The sequence below is a fragment of the Calliopsis andreniformis genome, chromosome 12, assembly GCF_051401765.1.
Source record: "Calliopsis andreniformis isolate RMS-2024a chromosome 12, iyCalAndr_principal, whole genome shotgun sequence".
NCBI classification, from domain to species: Eukaryota; Metazoa; Arthropoda; class Insecta; order Hymenoptera; family Andrenidae; genus Calliopsis; species Calliopsis andreniformis.
The window spans coordinates 3,117,858-3,144,940 of record NC_135073.1 but is presented as its reverse complement, the minus strand read 5'-3'; the positions used below and the strand labels follow the sequence as shown (position 1 = coordinate 3,144,940).

Sequence of the window (27,083 nt, the reverse complement as noted above, 5' to 3'; positions counted from 1 at the left end):
TCTTCTTTTTTACTCCAAAATGCTCACTTTTAACTCGTTCTATAATTCCAAAATGCTTACTTTTAACTCGTTCTATAATATTTCTCAAAATTTGTGTACATCATCTTGACCCACCCGTCGATTGAAATTTAATGCTAAGTTCAAGAATAATTTCCAATTTATTATTCATAATTTTATGTACGTATATAGCTCATAAAATAGAAGCCCAGAATAAAACAAATAATGAAATTGCATGTGGAGCTTTGTTTCGCTATCGATTTCGCTGCGTCTGACCCATGTTTGACTTGACTAAATTAATGCCAGCAGTAGAATAAGTCCTAAGTCAGACACATTTTGCACGAATTCTAGATGTTTTTGCAATAATTAATAACTCTTAAACGATAACCCAAATGCAATTTCGTCATTCGTGATTTTCGACTTATTTTAACATGTAGAATCACCTCTTAATATTTCTGACACTTGTTCTCAAAAACCTTGTACAACTTAAAATGGTCTTACTATAAGCAATCAAAAGTTAGATATGTTGTCATTGCTGTTCTAATCATTATTGTATATTCAACAGCTAACTTAATCATGGTTTTATCATGTTCTAATATAAAAAAAGGGAGTGAGCATAGCAGAAACGAAAAAAAAGAATATAAATAATATATTTAACGCATTTCTCCTTCTTACTTTTTAACATTGAACAGTACCATTTAAATAATTGAATTTTTCGTTAATTGATGATCTGATAACCGAATTCGTTAATCGATGTTCTAGTAATCGACCATTCAATTAATCAAGATTCTAATAATCGTAGTTCTACTGTAATTTTCTTTAATTTCAATATTAATTTATCTAGTTAATTAATTTCCGACTCCATGTAACATTTGAATGCTATTATAAATATCGCTTAAATCTGTCTATGGAGAATATTCTTAAAAACATAAACTCTTTAATATGAAAGGACTTTATAATATAAAAGGATTCTATTTACATGCACGTCGATACCAGCACACCATCTAAATATAAATTTTCGTTAGAATTTTGCTACGAAATTTCATAGATGTTTATAAACATAGTTTAATTATCAGTATGCAATATCTTAATTACAAAATTCAGCTTTGATTTGGATTCCAAATCTTTAAACTCTGTAGTATATTCAAATTTATATTTTTCTAAATTTTAATTTATACTTGTTAATAATAAAGTATACGTTAGAATTTACAAAAATATGAATTCTTTCATATTTCAGTTTTTCATATTTTTAGATATTTAATTTTTCCGTGGCCTACGTGTTTCAATTTAAATTCTGCCACTAGTTTCAGTTTGCAATCTTATTTCAGACTGAATCGATAACGTTGGTATGACTCAATAATCATGAGGTGGCTCACGAGCCATCCAAACGTGTAGCAAAAAAATATATTGGGTGATAAATCTATCTTATATTTCGTCAATGCCTATTCGCACAATTCTGCGATGTTTTCGCTTGGTTTTCGCGTGATGACCGATATCGCCGGAACCTGCATTGGAATGGCATCGTCTCAGCAGAAAACACGCGGCCATCACGCGGCAATCGACTGAAGATTACTCGCAAATGCGGGCCGGCTCGATCACCCGTCAAATACGCATACTTAATCTGTCCAAGTGACAGTCACGTTATTCCTTGGTCGTCTCTTTCACGGTCCACATCTCCTACGATTGTTTGTCAGCCACTGTGCCTTCCTCGAACAACAGGCCATCGAAAAGTGAGTAAAAATACGAACGATTCTCTTACTTGAATTACTGTACGAAGCGACCGATCGGTAAATGTGCTCGAATTCGATTCACTGACGAAACGCCGCCGATGTGTACACTCTGCGTGCCCATTGTTGTATAGTAAATGGAGATATTATTGTGACAGATACCAGTAGTTTTCCTTGAATTTAATCGCTTTATTTGCGTTTCGGCTGTGACGACAAATAGATTCTATTATAGTGACAATAAATGTTGACCGCTTGTCATGGAATTTAATAATTCCTTATTAATTAGCTTTCAGTTTATAATGTATTAGCACACGACGTCTTGAAGATGTCTATTTTATATCCATTTCATGCCTGAACATCTCACGACATAATTTGGACGTCTTAGAAACATCCAAAGGCGTACATCTTAAAGACTTTTGATATTTATGTTTATTAGATGTCTTAAAGACACATTTCACAGACTTTATGTTTTGTCTGAACGTCGTATAGACGTAATTTGGACATCTTTAAGACGTTTTATGAATGTCTTTAAGACGTCCTTTAAAGACATATTGATTTGCAACTTCGGACGTCTCAAAGACGTTTTTTGGACATTTTTAGAACTTTGCAGGATATTTTTGGGACGTTTTTAAGACATCTCTGTACTATGTGTGTATGTACTGTTCAATAAAGGGAATGGAAATTTTGGTAGTCTCACACATGTCAACTATGGAAGATTACACGTAATTCGTTTTTCTAAAAATTTAGTGATATTAGATTAACGCTATTGTTATCGCGGCATTATCCGAGGCTCACTTGGAATTTGTAACGCGACTGTAAAAAATATCCTACTATCGTACAATATATGTTTAAATATAATTGTTGTATTCGCATTTCATGATTTGAAATTTGTTGGAGGTTATTTAACATTATATATAAATTCTGGGTAAAAATGAAGACAATGAGTAAAAATATAATTGAAAAATTCTCAAACAATTGAAATATTTTTATTCGTCAAGTACATGTTAAGATATAATATCAGTTGATAAATTATTTGCTTAATTACATAATTAAGTAAATTTATTTACGTATACCTAACCAGTATTTTTTATCTAAATAATTTTAAATTTTACCTGCAAATCGAGTATTTTTATTTCTATATCGAGTATTTATACTATTATTGATTTATTGAATGTATTCGAATCTCATTATTATAGACTGCGGATTTTCATGCAAATATGACAGAAATGTAAAATACACCTTTAAAACTCTGTAAAAAAATATGAGAAAAATGTATAAGACTCAGTACAATTACACTTTTTGTATTTATTAATGCTAACATATATTTTAAATTTAGGCCTGTTTTTGTATTAAATTAGTACAAAGATTTTATTTTGCATAAATTTCCGTAATCTACTCATTACTAATCGTAACACGATTATTAAAGAAATTATCATTTACTAAAAATTACACAACAAATAATACAACTAGTTCATTTATTGGTAGCTATAGCGTCAAATGAATTAAAAATTTTCTCGCTAGTTTTAATCGTAAATATTTATGAAGAATCCAAGTTTAAAAAAGTTTTTAATTTCTAATTATAAATTAATATGGAAAATATTTCAGAATATAAATTGCGCTCTTTTCTCTTGGTTAATAATTGACTAAGAAAATTTATTTAAAAACTTGTGTTTAGTAGAAACTTTTTTTAATCACTTACAGCAATTTGAAAAATAATTTTACTATAAGAGTAATATTTAGTCATTTAATTCTGCTAACTGAGTTTATTTGTAAAATATTTATAATATAAAAAAACGTTTCAAACAAAAATTGTTGGTAACGAGAGAAGTGTACAGTGCAATAATTAGTTTTTTGATATTTCGCTTTTTTATGGAAATATAGAGATCATCTTGAGTTTTTTAATTGTAACGTGTGATATTTGACCATGCACTTCGAAAAATATTAAATGCTGAGTAAAAAAATTATTAATGTATGTGGAATCCAAACTTAATAATTACCGACATATTCTTCAGTTGAAAATGATAAAACATTCATGCACAAAAAATCCGTGCATAATTATTAACAATTGTAAATAATTTTAACAATAATTACTAGGTTGCCCTAGTAATTATACACAGCAAAGATTATTCTTGAATCGATGGTTAGGTTGTGGAAGACTTTATAGTCGGTTCAGTCTCGAGACTTGATTTTTCTTGAAAGGCATTTAAAAAATGAAGGTTATCGCGATCTACCTACGACACCTAAAGACATAAAGGATCACATTGTTAGTGCATATATGTAATGGTATAACTTCGGAAAATTGTATTGTTCGTATCGTAATAGACAGCATTTTGAGCGTTATACTTAAATTAAAAATTAATTATAAAATATCTTGATAACTACTGATTTTCGACCTTGTTTACCTTAATAGCTTTTTACTCAGCATTCAGAACTTTTTCAAACCGTAAAAGTTAAATATAAATATTACTCGATGATAATATGTCTCGATGAAAAAGCAAAATAACAAACAACTAATTACTACATTGCATTGCTACATTGCAATTACTAATTTACATTGTTTAAAACATTTTTCTATACAAGAAATAGTTTACAAGTGGCAGAATGAAATGACTCATCCTGTATAATAGAATAATAAGAATAAGTTAACTCTCCATGGGCCCGTGTAACTTTCAGGTCACCTATGAACTTATCAACATTTTTTCAAATAATTTTAGTTTTTTTCATGAGAATTTCGGAAGAATTCTATAATTTCTTCGAGACAACCAATACCAATATTCATGACGGTTGCTAAGACTAAAATAAAGAAATACCAAAACAAAGGCTGTGCAATCTGTCTATATTTAAAACAAAAATTCGGCCCTTAGAGGGTTAACATGTATTGCATATAAGGTGTTCGTTTATAGGTAGAGAAAACTTTAAGGGATGATTATAGAAACCATAAGACGAAAATCAAGAATAAAGAAATTGCGCGTAAGTCTTCGTTTGTTAATTTAAGTATTTGAAGAAAACAATGACTTTCATAACAGTCATGGGGCAATCATCACACACTGTTACGATGGAATTTTTGTGACATTCGACTCGGACTATAGTGGTTATAATCACTGTTCTCCCATTGCTTAACCTCTGTAACAAGATTCGCGTTAGCAGTAGTGCTTATGTATACATATATTTGATTTACCGAGTTTTGGGAAGAGTTTTATATGTTTGTACTTGATAAACGAAATTTCAGACTTAATTTCATTATTTTTAATTTTCATCTTATATTCGCATGTATTGAATTGTCTGAAAAGTTCGCGTCAATTTTTAAGTAAAATAATATTTTTTACTTAAAAATCGGCACAAACTTTCCGGGAAACCCAACAGAATTACCCTTTAATTTTTCTGCACCTGTAGTCGAACACCCTGTATGTAAAGTGCAGTCTACATAATATAAAGAAATAATAACAACAAATCGTGATCTTGCAAAAAACTGAAGCTCTCATCCTTCAATAGTCCTGTTACTTTACTTGCTTAGTGCCGTAACATGTTCATTTTACCGTTTAATTAATTTTACGATCACGTTTGAGTCTGTGTATGTACCTTAGAATTAATTCAATTCGTTACACATATGATTAATTAAGTACTTCTAATGAATATAGACGCATTCATAGAACTTTTAACCTTACCTTTTCTTTTAATTTGATGCAACATATATAGTCACAGTTCAATGCAGTTTTTCAACAATAAAATTAAAAAAAATACTTAATCCCCACTAGGTGTTCAACAAAATATGTTATAAATATAATACGTCTTCCTACTTTCTAGATGTGCTTTGCTACTAATTTAATTTATTATCAGCAGATATTAACATTTATTTTATGCAATATTACGAGTGACCGTACATGTAATGGATATCGTGTAAGGCGATATGAGATATTCTGACTCTATTCTTATTGTCGATGCTATTATTAAAGTAATTACCATTATTTTTGTTTATTTTTAATAATTTTATTTATATTAGCGTTATTAGAATTTCTTATACTATCTCTATTCTTCGAAAGACTCGGCTCGATAAATTAATTCTGGTCTATTAGAATTATACAAATACATATACACAACTCTTGATAACACGTGTAACAATAATGTTGCGTAGAAACACGGAATTCCTATACATAGAAAGTCATACACATACAATATATATAATTTCTCATGTATTAATGTGTTTTTATATTTCAAAGTCACGTTGCTCATCACGATAATGAAAGTGTTGGAACTGACCATAATTCAGGTGCTTGTAGAGTATAATATTTTTGAATATTATATTTATTCTTCACGTATGTAACATGTCAATTCATATTTATATTGAAATAAAGGTAATATAGATACGCGTATATTACATATTTTCTTTACCGAATACTTTGTGCAGAAAGGAATACATAAATATATAACTTGATTATTTATTTGAAATATTTATTAGTTTATAAACTGTTTTGTGATTACGCAGAAAAGAATAAAAGGTTATACGTGATAAGGAATCAAATGACACAATAATTTAAAAACGCATTTCTTGGAGCTGAATACAGGTAAAATCGGAAATCTGAATAATTGTGTATATCTATACATATAATGAAAACCCAAACAATGCTTACTAACTTTTTTACTCATCCTCTTACAAAAAGAGTTTTTGAAATACTATTCAGACTGTACACATTATATGTATATCTTCTCGGAATGCATCATTTTTCTATTGATATTATTATTTGAATATTTATATTTAATAATTGCTACATGTATTTCTATCATTAGTTTCATGTTTTCTTTGTACTTGTTTATCGTATGCATATCCTATTAAATAGTACACTGAAGAAAGTAACAACTTTTTTTAATAATGTATATAAACACTTTCAACAAACGAAACATTGTTCTATATTATATAAAAGTATGTAATTACGGTAAAGGTTTTCCGCCTTCATTAGAATTTAAGCAGCATTAAAATAACGAATGCACTGTGGGATGCATCAACTTGATGATGATAAAAGACTACACTTTTTTTGCTTTATATGTATATTGTAATACAAGTTTAAGACATTAATCATTATACTACATCTTTTATGTTGTATTAATTTTAATGGTATAAAAGAACACACTATCCAGACATTAACGCGGGTACAAAATGCAACGTGTTTAATACTTTTTCTGCATTTTGACACTTTTGATTTTTTTAATTACAGTTTTATAGAAAAGTTTTAATAATTCAGCTATTTCATTACTTACACATATGAAAATGTTATCTACGAAATTATTGTAAAATTACGAAACTGGACATAAAACTATAAAGAAAGGATTCAATTAGTGAAGAGGAAAAACAAATCTAGATATGTTAAAATAATGAAAATTAACTAGTTGGTGTAAGTTAAAAGTAGAAACACAATTCGTATATGTACAATAGTATGAATTTTCAAGTTTATTGATTATTTTTTTGTTTCCTCTTTACTTTTAAAAATGTTGAAATATGAGGGTCAGAAGAAATTAAAAGCATAATTATAATGTCCTGATTTTATTTTTTTCTAGAACTGTTTTTGATATTTTAATACTCTGTTTTTTTTGAGTTTCTTGAGTTATTTCTTAGTCAAACTTCGTGATTTTAATTAAATAGATCAATAAATTTTTCAATAAGTAAGAATTGATTTAAATCGATTGTTATAGTGATAAGAGACGTTCTTCTAGCCGTTCTAACTAATAACAAATAAGAATTATTACAGAAAAAGTGTTTCAACATTTACAGAACTACTCCTTCATGAATGTTTATTTCTTATTACTTATAAATTTTTTGCATTTATTTGCCAATTCAAGAATTGTACCTATTTTTTGATTTGACAATGAGCACCTAAAGATTTGATAAGATGGAGAAGTGAAGTGAATAATTATAAAGAGCCTTATAAATTAATATTTTGGTTGTAATCGAGAGATATTACTGTAATGTTCACAACTTTAACTCTCGTTTGATCGAGCTCTTACATTACTAATTAAAAGGAGAGTCTAGACACGATAAGATTACACTTAATCGGAATATTTTGTTCATATTCGAAATCACGGTATATTAACTGTAACATAGTAACGCGAGACGGAGAATGACATATTTAAACACCGTGCCTTGATAATATGAAATGTTCATCTGAAACATATTCACTAAAATATATTATGTAGGAATAGTTTGCATTGCGACATTACGTGTCAATTAACGTAAAAATTAAGGTATATCCAGATGATTTAATTCAATAGCAACTAATTCAGTCCAATGTTTTATTATTTTTTTCGAAATATTAATGAATGATGCTAAAACAACTCGTTGTTGAACATAAATGTTTCAATTTTTCGTTTGGTTTGGCTTAAAATTATCTAATTTATTATTACATAAATAAATTTATTATTAGGTAATTTTATGTTTAAGAAATACGTGGCTTCTTTTTTGTGCTTAATGTTTCATCATTCAAACATTCAAAGAAATGTTTCATTATTTTTAGTTCGAGTGACTTATAATAATAAACACTTACGTATTTATTGTATCTAGTTTACTATGTAAAGTTTTTTTATTTTATTTTTTCAGTATTTTAAGGCTCAGCCAGATTTTTCTCGTGAGAGAAAAGATATCATAATACGCTCTAAAAGTTATTGTCTAATATATGTATACCCCGTCCAAAAGTATTAGGACACCTCTTGTCTTCAATATACTTCCATTTTACAATATAAATAGTCAATAATCAGAAATTTTAAGGAGTAATTCTACATGCTAAAATAAAATGAAATTTCACTATGTCTGTCTTGGAACTTATTTTACTGATTTCTCCGTATCTGACTTAGAAGTCTCAATATTTAGGACCCCAGTTGATACCTATTCTATTGATTTCTCTATGCTTGGCTTAAGCCCCATTCTACTTATCTCTCTGTACTCGATTGGGAACTTATTTTGCTGTGTCTGACTCAGGACTTATTCTACTGTTTTTATGTCTGATCTTACGTTTGGTTTCATGTCTAACTTATTCTACTGATTTCACTATGTCTCATAAGGCTAGTGCACCTCGGTAGTAAAATAAATCAGACACATTTCACGCAAGTTTTAGGCACAAGTGCAATTTGTTACTGATTCTAGAACTTTTTCCAAATACATATGATGTGATCGAGCAAGTGTCCTAATACTTTTGGACAAGAGTGTACGTATAAGCTTGGAAAGAAAATTATAAATTTTAGAATTATTAGAATGATTATCCACATTTAGTTTTTAACAATTTGTAATTGGTTTCTCGTCAGATTTACACATCCAACCACCAAAGTGACATAGAACACAATGGAGAAGATCGCGTTATCCACAAAAAATATACTGACTGATAAGCCAACTCAAGACGAAATTTGTTGCGATGTAACGCGGACTCCGATGCCAAAAAAGATGAAGAATGTAACTGCAATCTCTCCTGAGAGTCCACAATCGAAAGAGAATAAAGAGATAAAAGTGGAGAGTAAGGATACAGATGAGAAGAGAAAAACTGAAAGCACTCCATCGCAGGTAGAAAAAGCAGCAATCGAAACATCGCAACCAGAGAGTGAAAAGACACCTTCAGTAACTGAAAACTTAACACACTGCAAGACGAAACCAGAACCTGCAACCAAAGTAACTAAAACTGAGGAGGTGAAAAATGTTGAACAAAAGAAAGAGAAAAACAAATCAGAGTGTACAAAACCGAAAATCTTAACTGGTACTGCTGCAACACAAACTAGAGCTCCAGACTGTAGAATGATTCCGATAGTCAGCACATCCGTAAGTCTAAATTATGTAAATTTTATATTAATTTATACACATTTATATTTAGTAAGTTTTACATATTCATTACGTGTACATGATATATAATCTCCTCAAAATACGTTAAAAATACAAAGTTTGCACCAAGTAAGTGACTTTTAAGCTTTTAAAAATCACCATAGAAAGAAACAAACTTTCCAAAAACTTTGCGCCATGTAATATTTATGAAATCATAGATAATCATAGGTAATCGAACACATCAATAAATAACAAGTTAGCATTACCTAAACTTTATTAAATTGATCACACAATAAGTTTAGATATTTCATTATATCATACAATTTTTTTAATAACAAAATAAATAAATAAGTACTTTAAAATTATTATTTATTGAAGTGATCGACTACTGGACACTGATTGAGTATCAAGACAACTACCTTATCTAACTGTGTTGCTATTAAATATTAATTATTTTCGAAAACCTGCTCGTCATTTAAAGTTATGAAGTCACAACACAGAGAATATACTTATAATTAATTTGCTGCTATATAGCAAAATTCAATGTACAGTTGCACTGATGTTTATTGTTTGTATTGTTATGTACAATACACGTAAATTCTTCATATTTGATCAGCGTTCCATACAGATTAAATACGGCATGAAAGAAACTTTAACATGATTTTAATGTAAATGACGTTGCTGGATTTTCATCGCTGGAGCCACTGCAGACGGCTTTGAGTACCTCATAGCCAATATTCTATACAAATTAAAGACGCCGTTATTATTAATTATTAAGAAAGTAATCGTACCTTTTAATCCATTGTAGTGAATATATTACTGTTTTATTAATCTAGTACACAGAGTGACCCAAAATTGCTGCACCCAATTAAGGTCAAACTTATACAATACATAATATAGATACGATAGTTTTTTTAACATTTCTGTCGCTGCACCGCTTTTTCGTAAAACTGATAATGCCTATATTATTACATGCCATAGCCTCGGCTTAGAGATGAGTTCTATAAATGAAACTTGGAAAAGTTTGACTATTTAACTCATTTAGCTTAAACTGGGAGCTGGACTCGCATCGAATAGTCGGGAGTGCGGGTTACCTGAAGACTGAATGGGTTACTAAATAAAAATCGGAAAAGACTTTCATGGCCAGGCATTACACAGTTCTATACCGTTGAGTGTGTAGCAGTGTGTTTTTCGATTTTTTAATTATACTTTACAAAATATTTAATGCTAGATTTATGGTCTCCCTTGTTTGCTGAAGCTTGAGTGCATTTGATAAGAACTATATCTATATACACCTGTTGAGATGTTTTCTTTTTAATTATAAAAAATATATACAAATAAAATTACAGATACAGAAATTTTATAGTATTTATACTAACGAAATAAGTTACAAAGCATCTATCTATGTTAATATGGCAAAGTACCTAATACAAATCAGTGTTTACTTTTATTTTCGTTTAATAATGGATATTTATTATTAAGGTGACGAAGGATACCTATTTTTATTATATTTATAGTAGTTTACTTTGTTTTAGATCCAAAAAATTCAGATTTGTATTTATTTTGATTAAAGGTAAATGTAATATGTGACTGAAAACCATTTAAAGCCGAAACGCATAGATTATATAAAATAAAAAAGAAAAATAAAAAGTAATACAAATCATATTTTGGAGTTAGTTAGTAATCCTAATTACATAGTGGAAAAAATAGTAAAATTAAAAATAGTTTTTTAACTACAGTTAAAGTAGTTAAGTACACTTGGTTGATCACGCAAATTTTATGCACATTTGCAATCATACATAACGCGTTCATTAGATATTCATGATGCTTTTATTCTTATACTTTTACATTTTTATTCCTTACAACATACTATTTTAAGTCTTTTGGTATTGTAAGCTCTGTTAATATATAGCAAAGTAAAATTTTAAATATTTTAGTCGGATGTTAAAATAAAACGAAAATTTTCAAAGTTTCATCTGTATATACTTATGTCTCCATTTCTAACGCGTTTTTCATGTGTTTATAAAATCTAGTTTTAACAAGTTTTAATAAAGATACGATTTTCAAAGCGAAAATAAAATCATGCCAGTAAACAAGGTCGATGGTTTATCTAAATCGCTACTTCGAATCAGTAAAAAATAATTTCACGAGAAAGTAGTATTTCTGAGAGAAGAATGACCCCAAATACAGTTCGTTTTTTGTGTATCACTGACAATACATATCTGCTTATACATATCATTTGATGGACATTTTTTAAACTTACATTTAATGAAATGCCAGACACAATACCAGTTCTGCCACATTAACCTTATAAAAATTGTTTATATTATTCTAGAATCACTTTATCTTACTTTGAATTGTTCATAAATTTAATAAAATACTGATTGCAATTAAATATTTTTTGGATGAAATTGAGAAAGAGGGAATTTATAAAAATATATGTAAAAACTGAGAATACAGTGTTTAGTTTTACTCAGACTGCATGGTCTATTGATTATAAATTCATGACTACGTACTAGTTACAAGCTTATAAAGAGACAGTTTATGAAGACATGATTGTACAAGAGATCATCCTCCTGGGATGATCCTCATGCGTTGATGAATCCTTTTTTCCTCGTTAAAGACAAATATAAAGAAAGACTGAAAGAATAGTTATAGAAGATAAGAATAGTAGAAACAAATATAACGAGAAAATATGTACAGGGTAATTCCAGACATGTGAAACATTTTTGGAGGGTATATTCTAGATACGAAGGCAATGAAAAAAGTTCATGTACACATATATCCGAAAACGCTTACAAGGAACACTATTTAACTGATGTCAAAATTGAGAAGATGTTTTTACATAGATCAAAAATATGTGTCACAAAGCTTATAAAACTGTAAATTAAAAATGCTACCAAAAGCTAGTCTAACCTTGAGAAATCAACAAATGTAGGAGAATATAATGGGAAAAAATAAGGAAAAAAGAATGACAAAATCGTTCAAAATGAATTATCTTTATTATATAAAATTAAATTATAATAAATTAATCATAAATATTAATTAGAAAAAATTAATAATAATAAATGATAATATTAATGAAATTATAACAGTAAGTAATTATCCCTTACATTTATGACAGTTTTGTCGAACGAAAGATTTAAAAAACTGATTAAAGCAATAATAATTTTTACAATGACTGCAGCGAGCGAACACTGTTTCTTTTGTACTCTGACCAGCGAGACAGTCCAATTTATTATAATTTTCTTTTATATAATGAAAATAAATAATTCTGAATGGTTTTGTTATCCCCTGTCGCCTTTGTTAATCTCTCAAGGTCAGATTAACTTTAGGTAGAATTTCTACTTGACATTTTCATGACCTTTGTGACACGTACTTTCGATTTGTGTCAAAAAAACTCGATTTTGGCATCAATTGAATAACGTTCCTTGTTAGTCTTTTAGTTATATGCTATTTTATATTGCGTACTGTGTGATACTATCTTTAAGACACGGTATGCCACTTATTCAAGGGGCTGGAATATTCCTAGGCCTAGTAGAACCTTAGAAAAGAGAAAAGAAAAGAAAAGAAGATAGCAGACCGGGCAGGCAACAAATGGGCCAGCATTTTACGCACTTATTGTTAGTATACTATTCTTATAGTGCATTAAAGTAATATCTGTGTTAATAATACAAGTGGTAATAATTTCAATAACAATAACAAAAACATTAGTAATATACAGGTGGTATTCTCGTGTAGACAGACAGATTTACGATCATCTTCGAGAATTAATAGCAAAGAATGAATAAAGCTACATCGTACAATACTTAATAAACTCAATCGCAGAAAATCTTATTCTAACACATCTACTTGGACAGTCAAAAATACTTTCTTAAATTAAACTTTCAACAGAATACATTGTTTAATCAATTTTAAATGATGAGTTCGCAGAAAGCAGAAAAGCCATCGAATGTAGCCGTTCCCAGAAAATGTCCTCCTCTATCGACACCACTTTTAAGCGAACGTCCCCTTGTGTTATCGACACATCTTGTGCCTTCGTTACCAATCAGCTTGTTCGAGGTGCTCGTAGAAGCTATCGAGGTTGCTACCGAAAAGCCAGTGGTGTTGCTATACGAATCTAGAAACTACAGACCAGTTGCAAAGGAGATCGTTGATATTGGTATGTTCTTATCTGAAGTAGAAATTTTGAAAGATGGTAGTGAGAGAAGTCATAACAATATTTTTATAGATAGTGAATTATAGGCTTGAGTTGAAGATGCATTCTTACAAACAAAAACCAGAAATCTTCCTTGCTGATTTCGACTAAATTTCGAGGGATAGACCCCTGCTGAAAACTTTATACTTATTTCAGTCGCAAGTGGCTATCCATTGTTGAAAAAAGGAAATTCAAAATTGAATAATCAATTCTTAGGTGTAGTACGTGCATACATACCTGCAAATTTCTTTCGTCCACTTCGAATCCAACTTTAGTAATATATTTTTTAACTCTTTTTAAATTTTTTACGTTTAGTTCACTAACTTATTTATTAAGCAGGTACACAGTGAGTCAATAAAAGAAGTTTCACAATAATAGAGGCATCATACAGGCTGGTCGACGATAGGTGTCAGAAATTTTAAGAGACAATTCTATATGCAAAAATAAGACGAAAATCAAGAATGATGAAAATTCATTTTCGTTTCAGACTTATTAATTGTTAAAAAACTCCTCAAATTCATATGAAATGTGTCTGACGTGGGATTTGATTCTACTGTTGACGTGCACTAGCTAAATAGGTCACACACAGCGAAATCAGTAAAATAAATTCCAAGTCAAACACATTTTTCGGGATTTTTAGGCGTTTCTTTTACAATTAATGACTGAAACAAAGCTTCAAACGCATTTTCGTCATTCTTGATTTTCATTTTATTTCAGCGTATTGAAGTGCCTCTTAATATTTCGAGTACCTGTAGTCGAACACCCCGTATATTGTACTTAATAGAATACTTTATAAACACAACTTCATTATAAACAATTTATTTAAATCTACTTTATCATTCTATAATTTATGTCACTAGGAATAATAAGATAAATTATTCTTTTAATAAGTATATGTACATCACAATCATTATGGATAAATGGTCGTAATGCACAAGTATGTAAACAATATGTAAACATCTAAGAACTGATAATTCCACTTTGAATTCTATTTTTTTGAAGAACGAATGACCATCTGCTTCTGAAATAAGCATGAAAGTTTATTAATAGGGAAGATCTGTTGCCCCTCAAAATTTGATAGAAATCGACGAAAATTAAGAATAATGAAATTGCTTTTATCAATTTTAAACATTTAACGTCTAAAGGTACCAATGGTTGATGGAAACCACTAATAACACGAAAAGAAATACACATAACTGTGGTCATATTTTACAATTATGATAATCACTTCTATCCCATGACCTGACCTCTTACTACGATCTTCGCATTGGTAATGACTTCGGGTTATTTGCTAAATTTCGAGAAAATTTTAGCAATTTTCAAACGCTTATAATTAATAAGCGGAGTTTCAATTGTAATTTTGTTATTCTTAATTTTCGTCTTATTTTCTCAGCCCTTAAATTTTTCCTCACCTATAACTGAAGATCTCGAATAAATATATATTGACAAATGTTACATTAAACTCTTTTTTAGCTATTTTGCCAGCGGGTGTAGAGTGGGAAGACGGCGAACTCTTACCCGTAAGCTTTTGCTTTGAACATCCTCTTAATAGGAACAACTCACCATGCGTCTACGCGGATATAATTGTGGCAAAAGACCGTGCTCCGCACGTTGAAGTAAGCATGGCATTTGAATGTGAATTTTAATTACGTATAATCACAAATATATTAATTTTCTATTCCTAAATTGAAGGACATCACAGATCTTCGAGGTCACAGATGTTCTCTACCGGACAGAAGAAAACAAATTGGAGCAGCTGCATTACTATTTAATTATTTATATGGTAGAGGCGAAAGTCCAGCTTTCTTTGGTAACACTTTAGGTCAGGAAGATTTTATCATTAGTAATGTACATATTTATTATTGATAATATCAGTTATCAACTGTCCAAAATTAATTTTTAGATGCTGATACACAAGTTGCCACTTTGCAAATGGTGGCAGGGAAACAGGCAGAAGTTGGGATCCTAGAATCACCTGTTATTGCGTGCCATAAATATTCTCTGCCAGGAGTTGAATCAGTTAATATTTTAACAAGCTTGGGACCTTTGCCACCTTACCGTATCATGGTGAAAAAAACTCTTCCAGGTACTAAGATGTTAAGAGCTCTTTCAGTTACAATAACTTTTACAATTTAATATGTGTACTAATTGAGATACAAATATTTACATGGCAGAATATCAATGCTTTTGATATAATGTCATATATGTTTTCTGATAATATCACAACAAAATCTTTTATATTACATTTATTTAACATAAAAAATAATCTTTACTTGTACATCCGAATTTCAAAAATTTAAGTACAAAGTGCATCCATAAAGAAATTAAATACACTCTTAATAGCTGAACATCTTTCTCTATTTATCTTTAAATTGTCATTATATCCAACAGTGACATTGGAAAATATATATTTCATGTAACAGTCCATTAGTAAAATCACTTCTATGAAAAAGCTCTTTAGAAAATAAAAAGTAAACATGAAACGCTATCATTTTCATTTTCCAAGTTTTTCATATACTGAATCACATGTTATTTATTTCTTTTACAGATACCCTCGTAAGACAAATTACAGCTTATCTGCTAAATATAGATCACAACAAGGAATGGGTGGACAGGTTCGCTCCTTTCGGCGTTACAAGTTTTGCGAAAAATTCTGCTAAATTTTACGATCAAAATGATACAAAACATGTAGTTACGTATGTACCATATTACTAAAAGCTACATTATTTCTACCATTTTTTACTATATACATACACACATAAAAGAATATAAAAGAGAAATGTTACGTGTTATGTTTATATATGTATAGACATACCACTACTTTCTATATTCCTTTATATTCCTTATTTTCATGCGTTGAATTTCATAAATACGATAATCAAATAATTTTCAATATGTACAAATTAATCTGAAACGCTTATATAGAAATAATCTAATAAATGTGTTAAAGTCTAAAGCGAGATTAATTTGCAATTTGTAGCACGTAAAATATAAAAAATCACTTTATAAATTGTACAATTGTCCGACGATTTCTCGCACCTACTAATATTAATCAAAAATTTATAAACTACCTAATGAGAGTAGAAGAATTTAGTCAAACGAACTCGAGATCACCAAAAATTTGGAGGCAGTTGGCCGTTAGATGGCGGTATGGAACCTTTCGTTAAACTGGTTCTTAAAAATTCTTCGAGTCGCACCAATGGACCACCACCGATGGATCCTACACTCTGCATGCGCGGATAATATTCTTCTGATAATAAAATTAACAATTTAGAAAACTGATTCGGATAAGCAGTCCATAATGCATTTCCTGCAACTTCAAGCATATCCAATAGAAGAGTCGCGCATAAGTCTACTATTTCTGTCCTAGGCACTGTAATAGCAAAAATAACACAGAATTATACAAACCATTGGACTTAAATTAATTCTTTGTTTTTTGTTTTGCACTTCCTTACCGATATTTAAAATAGCGGCCAACCATCGCCATGCATATTGAAGTCCATGTGGATTACTTTTAACGATTCCTCTTCTTTGTGATGTAATAGTGATGGATGCATATAATCTCATTAAACCAGACATTCTTTTCAAATATTTGTCATGCTTTTCGACTGTACCATCTTCAGCATATTTGTAACCCATTGATCGATAATAATCTTCGTTGGATTGTCCTACCATTTTTGGCAGAAATACAGGAACCGTAAATGGACAAGTATCATGAAAGTGAGCCAAAAGTAGATCACCGAAATCAGGATGATCATTCCAAAGGGCTACAATTATAGCAGCAATTGGAAACGCCATTTTTGGTTTGCTCGAAACAAGTGTTTCACCTTGATTCTGTTAAAAAATATATGTTAAATATTACACAATTCGTTATAAATATATAGGAGCACTTGTACGTGAACATATTAGCAAATCTTGAAATCTTGCTCTGTCTATGTATTTTTTTATTACAGTTATACGTAACTACGTCTTGGAAATACTTTTTTTTTTAATCTATTACTGTCACAATCTTTCTTCTGTTAAAAAGTATTTAGAAATTTAATATTTATACGTATGTTAAAGTTAAAAAATTCTACATGTCTTGAATTTTCCACCTTGAAATTCTTTTAGTAATACTTCAAGTTTTATACAAAATATCAAAATTGTAATTAAATTTCTATATTCCTTAGTTTAAGTCAATTGAAAGTTGTAATATTCAAAAAAAGTGCTGAATTGAACATATAAAGAAACTAAATGTTTCAGGAAATTTTCACCTGCAAGTGTCTCTAATCAAATATAAAAATTGAATATTACATACAACTATCTTTTTAGCTAAAATGCTTTTACAAAAGGCTGCACCCTGTGGATGTTCGTTGACATTTGGCATAGACCTTCCTATCAGTAAACTGTGTAATCTTTCGTATTTATCTCGGAGGTGTTGTTCGTTGATACCAGAGATTGCATTTACAGGTATATTTATTGCCTTCTGGCATTCAAACCTAAATTTTTTGGTATGTGGAGACTGTAGAAATTCGTCATAAGTTTTCATATAATTTTCTAAAAAACGTTGGCTATGTACATATATTTGTAAAGATTCTTTGTCAACATATTCGTATAAATGACCTAAAAGGTAAAAAGATCATAAAATATATTTATGAACACAAAATATGTATTAAATATTGATAACTGATACTTACTTTCATGCTGTTCGTCTAATGAAACAACCTCTTCTCTTTGCTGCACTTCATCATTATATATGTCTTCGCTATTTTGAATATCATGAGTGCTTGTTTGTTCAGGAGTATTTAATTCTTCATGAGTAGTTGGAATATCATTAGTTTCTTGTGTTTGCAAAGTATTAACAATTGTTTCAGATTGTTTTATATTTTCTATACTAGCTAAATTTGTTTCATACTGAATGTTTATCCTTTCTAAAATACATAAAAAAGTGAGAACACAAGATTATAATTCTCTTTAAAATACAAAATAAATTTAAATAAATTTCTTTACCTATTTCTGATTTAAGCATGCATAATACTTCATCGATTTCCTGAATCATTTTTTCCATAACACTTAAATCCATAGATGTTACCTCTCCTATCTAAATATAAAATACACATATAAAACGTATATACCTGGATATACTTTTTAAAATTCATAACTTCAAAATATTGGTTTACATTAATTCTTACCTTAAGTTTCTCATCTATCACATTTGCTTGATGATGTAACTCTCCCAACTGTGTAGCATAAGAAGTCAATACAATAGTAATAGAATGTTTATCTTTACAACTCTCTGAAAGAGTTATAATGTCATGATACTTTAGTCCAAATGTGTTTCTTAAATTTATTATTTTCTTCATTAGCTCTCCTTTCTCTTTCATCCGTTTTCTATATTCTTCAACTTCCTTTTGTCGTTCATGTCTCCTCCGTATTTCTTCTTGCTCTGCAATTTTTTCTTCCGCCAATATATACGCATAATTCTCTTTGCTTTTGCGTTCACGTTCCTTAGCCATACGTGAACGAGATATAGCCATGTGCTCTTTTATAGCTTTTCCATTTTCTTGCATATGTTGTAAATGACGTTCAATTTCTTTCTAAAAGTGGAAATATGTTATAAATTTCTTTATTCTACTGTGATGGAATCAATTCCTATAAATCTATACTTTAAGGTTTAATAGATTTTAGACATTCTCAATTTTAAATATTTTAGTATGAAATAAATTCTAATATTAGGTCTATCAAAACGTTCTGTTCCATTTTTACATTTTACCAATAGACCTAATAGTTTCATTTAAGACTGAATAACTAATAATAGTGTGCGAATCAATAACAATAAAAAGATTCTCCTGTTTAATATACACCAAATTATACATATAGAATTTTATTATTTCAATGGATTTAATTAACATTTTACCTTTACAAATTTGCAATAGACTAATAGACTTCAATTAATATATGTACAATAATTTATAAATAAAATGGAATTATGCCTCTTCAAAAATTTTAACTGTTTAATATACCACAAAGTATTGTACACAATTCTTTCTATGATTTGAGTTGCAGGAAAAATGACAAAATTGCTTTAACACGATTGGAAAGTTATATATTTATGGTTAGTAGACTAGTTAATATTGAAACACCATAATATGAAAAAATAGTTAATAAAAACTCTTTTTCTTAATAATGCTTTTTCAGCAATAGTAAAGCAGATATAATTACTAAATTATGTTTCCTTCAATACTATACAACCGTTTTATATTCTAATGTTTTTAGTATCTCAAATAATAACAAAAATACTTTCTATTAAGACAGTTATTATATTACTTTGTACATAAAAATCTTTCAGTTTATATTGCTTTAGTTTCAAAATATCTTAATTTGTGTAATAACATTTTTTATTATTTTCCATTTTAAGTAATTTGTTCGTCCCACTCTCCCTTTATATTCTACAGAAAATAAAATGTATATTCTGTGATAATGGCATAATAAAATTTGATCAATCTAATTTTAGATACATGTTTTACATTATGTCTATGAATTTTCAGAATTAAAATTCTATTCACATTACCCGAACTTCCTCCTTCCTTTGGTATTCACTTTCAATTAAAATTTTTTTAACGGAAAATGTAATGCCACTCTGCGTGGAAACTTTGTTATGATGTGAATTATAAGGTTTCTGCTGTACTTCAACATTACAGGAATTTTGTTCATTTTCAATATTTTCTGATTCCTGGCACTCATTTTCATTCACAATTGAATCAGGACCAATTGTAATTCTGTCTATCTCGCCTGATATGAGAGAAGCCTTCTTTAGAGCAGAAACTTTGAGACAAGTAAAATCGGAAGTGATATCGTTTGTATTTTGCATCTGTCACAGATTAAAAAATATTGTTACCAAATTGTAATGTATTAACAACTTAACCAAAATCATAAATTATACTTACGGTATCGTCTTTCGTACTGACGAAATGTGGCATTTTTATAGTCAGTATGGAAAATAGAATATGACGTAATAAATTTCGAAAACCGTATATTTATAAAAGTTTACAAAGATTGTTATAACCTATGAGATTGTTTTAGCTTAAGCACTCTGAAACACAATGGAACACAATTTTGCAGGTTATATTACTGATTGAAAAAAAATACATACAAATACTGTTTTATTTCACAAAACTGTCATCCTACTAATCATTTTATAGCATTCTATTACACACCATTCTCTCTTCAATCATACCACATATCTGCACACAACCGCAAAACTGCACATTGCAGATAAATCTAGATAAATATTGTATGGAATGCCGTGAACGCATAATTTTGATTTAATAGTTCACTTAATACCCTCGTGAGGACGCTTTCTATATTTGTGCCGGTGATTATGAAAGTGATCTAATGTAAGTCCAAAATTAAAAAAAAGTTATTTTATTAATTGAGTCGCATGCATATGAAGCAAGTCACAAAAAAACGAAAACATTAATTTTAAACAAAATTTTTACTTAGATTATTTTCATAATCACCGACATATAGACAAAGTTTCTTTGAACATTTTCAAATTGTGATTTTAGCGTATGCATACATGTTTTGCTATTAAGTTTTCTATTCAACGTATGTACATTCTACATACAGAATGAACTCAAGAGAGTAAGCTAAAATGAATTATTCTTTTAATAGAACATAATAAAAGTTAAAAATTAGGAATTTCCATTGCCAAATTTTTTTTCTATTAATATTCTGACGTGAATCTCCTTACTTGTTATAACTTTAATATAATATAGTGTTAACAGTAGAGAAAATTAGAAATTAAAATCTTAAATATTGATACTATAAAATGTGTTATTCTAAAAATTATATTTAACTTTTAAAAAAGCATTATCTTTCTTAATGCCAGTCATTGTTACATGAAATATGTAATTTGTTCAAAATACTATTATATGGCAAAAGGTTTTTGAAGTTAATCATGTTTAATTTCTTAAACTTTGAAATAAAATATTTTAATAAAACTTCGTATCTGAAAGACTGAAAAAAATGAGAAGTTCATAAACTCTGTGCATTAAGCATAAAGTTGTTTCTGAAATTTTTCTAATAAGTGAAATGTTGGATTGATGTATAAGTTAGTACTGTCATTTCTTTTTTTCAAATATGTTTTTTTATGCTTTAAAATTTAAAACAGTTATAGCTTATTGTTTCTACTTGTAATTAAAATATGTATGTTAATAATAATAACGTATTTCCATAAATAACATCAATCCCACAGAAAAAGAAAGAAGTGATGTGGCACAAATTTAAGCATTAACCCAATATTTTAGTCAAATATTCTATCATCTGTAAATTAATAAGTACATAAGTATTTAAAAAATAAAAACATACACTTTCTGGCATAGTACATTTTATTTAATTATAGTACTATTTAAATATAGACTTTTTTTTATAAAAATTACTAAAACAGAAGATAAAATTAGTCTTACCACCCTGCAGTCGTTTCAGTACAGTTTGCAATAATATTGTGTTTTTATAAAAACACAATTATACTTTTATTTAATAAAAGCATATAGTTTGGTAACTAAATTACATATAAGATAGATACAAAAGTTGTATACAAGTTTCACAAAAATCAAACATTATAAGAAAAAAATAAATATTTCAATACAGTGATTTCCAGTATGTGAATATTAAATTGTTTAAATATATCATATCAGAACGAAATCATTACAAATTTATGTTCAGTAATTGAATATTTGAATATTGGTAATTTTATATTTATCTAAATTGTACATGTATATGTCTATTCTGTAAGGAGTAATTGCTTAAATATATGTTTAGAATCAAGTTTTTAAGCTCTAGTTATACAAAACAATGATTTACTTCGTATAAAACGATCAATTAGTTTGGCACGACTTCAATACTTTTTTATCACTGTAAATCATGAAAATCGTCAAGCAATGAATTTAGTCATCTACAAAATATGCGCAAGTATCTTCAGTTATTGTGGATTTAAATAATATACACTGCCTCCATATCTAAATCATTATGTAGATATGCTTTATACAAATTCAAAAATTTGTATTATTCAATAGTGTAACTTGTAATTAAACTTGTACATGGGAATACGGAAAAATAATGCATTTATCACCTTCAAGTAAGTCACAAAAGTGAATGTAAATGTCAAGACTATCTACACAATATGGAATCTATGATGACGAATTCTGTCAGCGGTAATAGGACTTCATAATGTAAAACTGAACTAAAAATTGAATTTTTAATACATAATTAAAATAGTTCATATTAATTAATTCAAAAGAAAAGTAAAACTTATAAATAATATTGTTGAAAAGTATTGCATTTTCATAATATATTTGACCAATTATTATAGCAGAAAATGTTCTGAATAATTCATAGATTCCAATTGCCTTATAATAAAAACTGATGGGAACTACCGCTAATATGCACACAGTCTTTTCAATTCCATCATTATTATATTATTCTAAATCAATATGCTGTTTCGTCATTCCTAAAAAATCTTATTCTGTGGTGTAATGAATTATGCAAACAAAAATTTTCTTCAGTTTTGCACATCGTAAATCTATATGTTGATCATAGTAGTAGTATATAATACATACTAGTTTTCTACTTGAATCATAGCAAAGAGCAAAACGGAATGAAACGAAAGTAGTCTTATAAAAATCTGTCTAAACTGCAAAAAAACATGCATATAAATTTATACGTATTGTTTTTACATAAAGAAATTTAAATTTTGATGACCACATAGATTTACAAATTTGTAAAACAGAAGGAAATCTGTGTTTGGATAATCCCTTATGGAAAGTTTTCTTATAATCATTAAAATTCGTTACTAACTATTTTTATATGCTGTTTATACGTTCGTAAAACAGAAGATAGGGTGTGGCACATAGAACTTCAATTAAAGATATGCTCTCAACTACGTTATCTGAGGTATATAGCCACTGATCTGATTTATTTCCTCGTCTATAACAAACGAAATGCCCAGAATCAACAGGTCCACGATGTTCTACTATGGCACGTAGCTGATACTAAAATACATATTTTAATAAGGAATTGTATTACATGCAAAATGTATGTTTATTTAAGTATATAAAATGTATCCTACCTGTGCATTTCGCTTTTTTGTCTCTGTGAAAGTATAAGGATCAAGTGTTAATATCTGAGGAAATTTCACGGGATCATTTCTTTTAATTGGTATTCCCGAAGAACTCCATGTGGTCCTTGATATATGTAAACACAAACATTTTGGAAGTTTACCAAGTGTTAGAGTTTTGATGGCTAAACAACGTGTTCCACATCCATCGCACAGTACATCCAGGACAATCTCACTAGTTACAAAACGAGTTAATAATTCTTCCACTGTATGGTATGACTTATTACATAGATCCAGAGGAGGTAAAGGTAAAGAAATTGTTTCCAGTTTGTCATAACGAACTGCAGACTGAAATAAATATTCTTATTCAGTTTATACAATAAAGCATAAGATGTAGAGCAAACACTAATGTAAAGAACAAACCTTTCGTGTACAGTTACTACATTGTAATTGACTTGTTAACAACCCTGAGAATGGATGTGCTTCTGTTGACATTGATGAAGGATTTGAAATAAGCATGGTGCATAAAGAATTCCATAAACTAAAGTATTTTTTATTGTTAACTTTTCCAACATCGTTCAAAAGCGATTCTGAAGATCTGGCAAGGATCATACCAGGCTTATTATATGCCATAGGAATACTTGATACAGATGACGTTGACATTACCCGATTGTTACAATTTTTATTAAATCCATTTGGAGTGTTAACATTTTCATTAGCAGATACAATATCATTACAGGATACACTTCTAAATGTCAAGGAATTACTCCACTGTGAATCCACCACCATTGTTGGACTTTGTAATAAAACATCGGACAAGCAACCTTTCTGAAATGATTTACATTAACTCATTTTTGTCTGTTAACCATATCACACATGTATTTCAAAAGTGACACAAATTAAAAAAGAATGCTTTTCAGGGAAAACAAAAAACTATTTACGAGCTAAGAACAAAATTATTTATTAAATAAATCATGTTAACATATGGAGTAGTATCATCAGATAATTATTTTACTTTAATAATTTATCTGAAAAATAGTTATGCATTGTTTACAGTAAATGTAATTACTTCATTATTATTCAAATAATTTATAATTTATATTTGAAGAGTTCTTTGAATAAACTCTGCAATTTTAAGGTTTAATTAATAAAATTTGTATAAAAAATGGAGTTCTATTTCTCAAACTGATTAATAGTTGTAACTCGAAAATTGCGTTTTTTAAGTTTTATCACTTTTGAAATACATGTACAATATGTATAATTTTACTTTATAGTTTCTTTTTATTTAATATTTACCCTATGTACAGGTTGAATCTCTGCTTGCAATGCACTAAGAACAACATGAAATAATTCATGTGCATCTTGATGACCTGGTGCAAAGCTCCATAGATTACCAAGAGATGAAATTACTTTAATTGGTGTTACATCACCATATACATCCTCTGAATAACCATTGATTTCTAAGAATGAAAAGTAATTAAAAAATAACATCTTTTTGATAAATTTTAATAATAGACTATCACATATTTTACATGATAGTGTTACAATTTGCAATCTAATGAACAGACTATTATAATGTTTATAATTTATAATTAATAATGTACTTCTTATCAATAATTAGTTCAAAGTCTATTGTCACGAAAAGCATATAAATAATATGTATATGTTTAACTCTATCAGGAAAGGTGATAACAAAATGATATCTAAATACTTTTACCATTTCACTTATTCAATACTAGACAATAAAAGATTCAATAAAATATTCTGTTATAGAGAATAACATACTTTCGAAAACAGAGAGTAAAGTTGAAATAAAAACAACATTGTTATTCTTCTCGCATTGCTTTTTTAACCATCCAATAAATGTTGGACATGCAGCCAATGCTTGTAAAAGAGAATTTAAAAAGCATGTGTACCCTAAATTGTTAATTCCCATGATTTTTCCTAAAAAAGAATGTATCGAATAATTCAGATACTTTGTTACATAAAATACTTTTTTTGTAGACCACTTGGTAATAACAACATATATTAATATACCTTTTTTCCTAGGTTTAGGGGATGGACCCCATAAAACAAATGCTGCAACGGCTATAGCGAATCCTACGCTAGCGAACACAGCGATTTTTTCCACATCCATATTTTTTGGATAACGTGAAAGTCTAAAATTTTCTTGGAAACTTTGTAAAAACTAACCTACTTGTTATTTCAATGAACAAATGTGGCAGTTACTAAATGTACACCCATGTTTTCACTGGAAATAAACAGTTTACGACACGAAAGATTAATCTCCAATTAATTCATTCGAAATTAATAAACCGAAAACAGAATTTGTATAAACACATTCTCATTTAGTTCAATCTACAAGGAATAATACAAAAATATTTGTTACTTGTAGTGAGGTTTAAATTTTCAACAAAAAACGTGAAAATAAATGTTTGTCTTGAGAAAAAGAATTTTAATTTCATAAATGAACGATGTACTCGCGTACGCGATATTCCAATGTTCAAACACTGATTGGCGTTATAAATACACATATGTAATACGCACTATGCGCGCGCGTGCATAGAATTTTTCGAGTAGGTTATGGTTATATGGTACTAATATCGGTATTAAGAATTTTAATATGTTAAACGTAATATTAACAATCAATTAAACATTTTTAAATCTGTAGGAAGTAAAAAATTCAAAGTATGGTTTAAAGAAATGCTGCATTTAATGCTTTCTAAAATTTGTATTTATTAATGGATCCATTATTGCTTAGTTTCAATATTTAGAGTTCGAACTACTGAAACTCTTGAAAATCTGAAAATAATAAAATTTAATTATCAATGGTAATTATTGAGAATAGAGGACACATCACCCCAATCGTATTTCACTGATTTTAAAAGATATTGTTAAAATCAATGACACGAGTAATTTTCTTCTAAATATATCACCATTGTTTGGGCTTAGTTTTTGAGATATACACAAAAATATTTTTAATATTATGTACTCTTTTAGATTTGATTTAGGTTTAGGTTAGGTTTGGGTTATATTTGAAAAAAATAATCGCGTTGGGAATTGAGTGTCGTAGTAGAGAATAGCAGTGAAAAGTAATATAATAATAGTTTAATGTTAGTGTGAGGTGTGCTTTATTGTTAATAACCACCTCATTAACACTTTTCCACAGTGTTTACTATTGCAATCTTCGTATTACATAAATTGTGGTAATCAGTCTTTTAAAATCCGATTCTTCGAGGTTCGACTATCGATATCTCGATTGCTCAAAGTTTA

The 27,083-nt window shown here is 28.8% G+C and overlaps 3 protein-coding genes across 7 annotated transcripts; 1 reads left to right on the top strand and 2 right to left on the bottom strand.

The window, feature by feature from the left end:
- The first annotated feature begins 1,656 nt into the window (after nt 1-1,656).
- On the top strand, nt 1,657-16,429 carry LOC143185405 (uncharacterized). The gene is made up of 7 exons (XM_076388370.1): nt 1,657-1,727; nt 9,012-9,516; nt 13,450-13,678; nt 15,188-15,330; nt 15,407-15,536; nt 15,618-15,800; nt 16,263-16,429. The coding sequence occupies exons 2-7, from the start codon at nt 9,049-9,051 to the stop codon at nt 16,427-16,429; spliced, it is 1,320 nt and encodes a 439-aa protein (XP_076244485.1). The 5' UTR covers nt 1,657-1,727; nt 9,012-9,048.
- Gle1 (Gle1 RNA export mediator) lies at nt 16,230-21,279 on the bottom strand. 2 transcript variants are annotated; one of them, XM_076388362.1, is made up of 9 exons: nt 20,911-21,279; nt 20,641-20,786; nt 20,265-20,564; nt 18,886-19,290; nt 18,704-18,794; nt 18,391-18,624; nt 18,012-18,316; nt 17,170-17,548; nt 16,230-17,087 (listed from the first exon to the last, which is right to left on the bottom strand). In XM_076388362.1, exons 2-9 carry the CDS (start codon nt 20,671-20,673, stop codon nt 16,825-16,827), a joined length of 2,010 nt encoding a protein of 669 aa, XP_076244477.1. In that variant the 5' UTR covers nt 20,674-20,786; nt 20,911-21,279; the 3' UTR covers nt 16,230-16,824. The 2 variants fall into 2 exon arrangements, with proteins under 2 accessions (XP_076244477.1, XP_076244478.1); XM_076388363.1 differs by having other exon boundaries at nt 20,641-21,279.
- Nucleotides 21,280-22,074: 795 nt separating this feature from the next.
- Nucleotides 22,075-27,015, bottom strand: Usp30 (ubiquitin specific protease 30). Of its 4 annotated transcripts, none has more exons than XM_076388368.1 (7): nt 26,959-27,015; nt 25,848-26,061; nt 25,596-25,754; nt 25,107-25,270; nt 24,234-24,638; nt 23,823-24,158; nt 22,075-23,745 (listed from the first exon to the last, which is right to left on the bottom strand). In XM_076388368.1, the coding sequence occupies exons 2-7, from the start codon at nt 25,945-25,947 to the stop codon at nt 23,557-23,559; spliced, it is 1,353 nt and encodes a 450-aa protein (XP_076244483.1). In that variant the 5' UTR covers nt 25,948-26,061; nt 26,959-27,015; the 3' UTR covers nt 22,075-23,556. The 4 variants fall into 4 exon arrangements, with proteins under 4 accessions (XP_076244483.1, XP_076244481.1, XP_076244484.1 ...); XM_076388366.1 differs by having other exon boundaries at nt 25,848-26,612; nt 26,959-27,013; XM_076388369.1 differs by having other exon boundaries at nt 25,848-25,910; nt 26,004-27,003.
- Between the last annotated feature and the right edge of the window lie 68 nt (nt 27,016-27,083).